This window comes from Tupaia chinensis, unplaced genomic scaffold (genome assembly GCF_000334495.1).
Source record: "Tupaia chinensis unplaced genomic scaffold, TupChi_1.0 Scaffold142542_1, whole genome shotgun sequence".
NCBI classification, from domain to species: domain Eukaryota; kingdom Metazoa; phylum Chordata; class Mammalia; order Scandentia; family Tupaiidae; genus Tupaia; species Tupaia belangeri.
Genome location: NW_006202391.1, coordinates 300,341 through 303,990, shown reverse-complemented (window position 1 = coordinate 303,990; position 3,650 = coordinate 300,341). Strand labels below are relative to the sequence as shown.

The window sequence follows — 3,650 nt, the reverse complement described above, 5'->3', positions numbered from 1 at the left end:
GCGCCCCGCCCCCAGCGCCGCCACGTCCCGGACGCAGCGCTCAGCGAGCGCGCGGATCCTTCCGCCGGGCCGCCCCGGACGGCCGTCCAGCCCCGGCCGCTGTCGCCTCCCAAGCCCGAGTCCCACCCGGAGAGCGTTTTAGGAACAAAACTGAGTGATTTGGGAAACTCGCTTTCTCTCCGGGGACCGGAAGGGGCTGAGAAAAGTAGTCCCTTCTCGGCGTTTCTGCGCAGGGATCTCTCCGGGGCGGCGGGCAGCGCAGCCTATATAAGGGCGCGCCGGGCGTGGCGCAGCTAGTTCCGCCGAGGCCGGGAGTTCGGTTGCTGTTCACTTACGTCCGCTGCTGACACCGTTGCTTGGTAAGAGGATTGTCGCGCTGGCCTGGGGCGTAGTGCCCCTCAGGCCGTGAGGGAGGAGGGGGGCATAGCTGCCGGCCGCGGGAAACTGAGGCCCTCAGTCCCCCGGGGCCGGCGACCCAGGTGGATCTGAGGGGGAGGAACGCAGCAAGATGGCGGCCGCTTGCGAGCCCGAGTTGGTGGAAACCCGACCACGAAGTGGGCTGTGAGGCGGGAGAGGGGGAAAATGGTGGTCGAAAAGAAAACGAAAGGACTCTGAGGTCTTAGTAGTGACTAGAGAGCGAGGTTTTAGGGGGTCTAGTCGGTGTTCGGGGACTCTGACGAGAAGTTTGTGTATCGCGCCTCGACTGACGAGATGTCGGTTTTTCTGGCGCGGGGAGGGGGAGGGGACTTTGTTCACTGGCGATGCCCTTTAGCCGTTGCCCTCTCTGGGGGGGTGGGGCACACCATCGTGATCTTGTGACGTCACCGCTCTCTTGGCTCATAATGTAGGGTGGGGCCACTTTTCCGTTTGTGCGTAGAATTTTCTTCAGCCGCGGGACACAGGGTTTGGGAATGGGTGGGCATTACTGATTTGACAGGGGCCAGACATCCACTGCTGGCGGGGAAGATAAGTGAAGCCCTGAGTATATTTTGGTCAGGTTTCCTAGCTATTTCTTTTAAGTGGTGAAGCCTAGGTTTTGAGGTAATGTAATACTACTATTGGGGGTATTTTGTGAAGTTTCTTAGCTAATTATATCCTAATTGTTTGGGTCATTATGGAATGACATTGAACTGGGATTAGTAACCCTAGCAAATTGTTTACTAAATGCTTGGGTGGGTTTTTTTTTTGTTGTCTTTTATGTTGTAACAGATAATGCAGATCTTCGTAAAGACCCTAACTGGCAAGACCATCACCCTCGAGGTCGAGCCCAGTGACACCATTGAGAACGTCAAGGCGAAGATCCAAGACAAGGAAGGTATCCCTCCTGACCAGCAGAGGTTGATCTTTGCCGGGAAACAGCTGGAAGATGGACGCCCCCTGTCCGACTACAACATCCAGAAGGAGTCCACCCTGCACCTGGTACTCCGTCTCCGAGGTGGGATGCAGATCTTCGTGAAGACCCTGACTGGCAAGACCATCACCCTCGAGGTGGAGCCCAGTGACACCATTGAGAACGTCAAGGCGAAGATCCAAGACAAGGAAGGTATCCCTCCTGACCAGCAGAGGTTGATCTTTGCCGGGAAACAGCTGGAAGATGGACGCCCCCTGTCCGACTACAACATCCAGAAGGAGTCCACCCTGCACCTGGTACTCCGTCTCCGAGGTGGGATGCAGATCTTCGTGAAGACCCTGACTGGCAAGACCATCACCCTCGAGGTGGAGCCCAGTGACACCATTGAGAACGTCAAGGCGAAGATCCAAGACAAGGAAGGTATCCCTCCTGACCAGCAGAGGTTGATCTTTGCCGGGAAACAGCTGGAAGATGGACGCCCCCTGTCCGACTACAACATCCAGAAGGAGTCCACCCTGCACCTGGTACTCCGTCTCCGAGGTGGGATGCAGATCTTCGTGAAGACCCTGACTGGCAAGACCATCACCCTCGAGGTGGAGCCCAGTGACACCATTGAGAACGTCAAGGCGAAGATCCAAGACAAGGAAGGTATCCCTCCTGACCAGCAGAGGTTGATCTTTGCCGGGAAACAGCTGGAAGATGGACGCCCCCTGTCCGACTACAACATCCAGAAGGAGTCCACCCTGCACCTGGTACTCCGTCTCCGAGGTGGGATGCAGATCTTCGTGAAGACCCTGACTGGCAAGACCATCACCCTCGAGGTGGAGCCCAGTGACACCATTGAGAACGTCAAGGCGAAGATCCAAGACAAGGAAGGTATCCCTCCTGACCAGCAGAGGTTGATCTTTGCCGGGAAACAGCTGGAAGATGGACGCCCCCTGTCCGACTACAACATCCAGAAGGAGTCCACCCTGCACCTGGTACTCCGTCTCCGAGGTGGGATGCAGATCTTCGTGAAGACCCTGACTGGCAAGACCATCACCCTCGAGGTGGAGCCCAGTGACACCATTGAGAACGTCAAGGCGAAGATCCAAGACAAGGAAGGTATCCCTCCTGACCAGCAGAGGTTGATCTTTGCCGGGAAACAGCTGGAAGATGGACGCCCCCTGTCCGACTACAACATCCAGAAGGAGTCCACCCTGCACCTGGTACTCCGTCTCCGAGGTGGGATGCAGATCTTCGTGAAGACCCTGACTGGCAAGACCATCACCCTCGAGGTGGAGCCCAGTGACACCATTGAGAACGTCAAGGCGAAGATCCAAGACAAGGAAGGTATCCCTCCTGACCAGCAGAGGTTGATCTTTGCTGGGAAACAACTGGAAGATGGGCGCACCCTGTCTGACTACAACATCCAGAAAGAGTCAACTCTGCACTTAGTCCTGCGCTTGAGGGGAGGTGTCTGAGTTTCCTCCTTTCAAAAGCTTTCAACAAATTTCATTGCACTTTTCTTTCAATAAAGCTGTTGCATTCCAAAATAGTGTGGATTTTTTGGTTTAGTGTTAAGGTTTTGGGTTGGGCAGGGTTTGTTGCTGACTTTAAATATATTGGGTTGGGGCCTGCAGGTGGTGTTAAGGGCATGAATACATAAGTAAATAATGTTCAGTTAAAATTAAATACATATATTAGGTCATTTGGAAAGTCATGCATTTTTTTGCAGGATAAATATGACTTTCCTGTTGACTTAATGATTTAGTTTGGAAGTGGTGTGTTCAGTAACAGAATGGGAAGATTTTTGGAACATTAAAAGTCAAAGAGGTGGGGATCAGCAGGTAGCGTGGTGGTTTAGGCGCTGGACTCTCCCACATGGCCGACCGTGGTTCGAGTCCTGGGCCTGATGCCTTGCTTTCACACTTTCCTCTCTCCGCATGTCTCTCTGGTCAAGTTAATATGAATGAATGGATGAATTAATCTTTAAAAAGTCAAAAGGTGGGAGTGATTCAGGGGAGGGTGTCTACAGAAGAACCAACTTTAATACATGACTATAAATTGAGTGGTCTTCCCTTAGACTTAGTCATTTGCCCAGGGTTAGCTCATGGCATGGTGGTTAAAGCTTACCGATCCCACATGGGTGACTGTTGGGAGTCCTGTATCTGGTGGCTCAAGGTAATGATGTGGGTATACCCAAAATCCTGTATAGAAGGGGTTGAAAATGGATTACAACATGACTGTTGCCACTGGGAATGTTTTCTTACCCCCCCCCCCCAGCCACCAATGTCTTGGTGGGGCACTATTGGCCCGA

The 3,650-nt window shown here is 53.3% G+C and overlaps 1 protein-coding gene across 1 annotated transcript; it reads left to right on the top strand.

The window, feature by feature from the left end:
- The first annotated feature begins 224 nt into the window (after positions 1-224).
- UBC (ubiquitin C) lies at positions 225-2,851 on the top strand. The gene is made up of 2 exons (XM_006163530.3): positions 225-359; positions 1,210-2,851. Exon 2 carries the CDS (start codon positions 1,213-1,215, stop codon positions 2,812-2,814), a length of 1,602 nt encoding a protein of 533 aa, XP_006163592.1. The 5' UTR covers positions 225-359; positions 1,210-1,212; the 3' UTR covers positions 2,815-2,851.
- Positions 2,852-3,650: the final 799 nt, after the last annotated feature.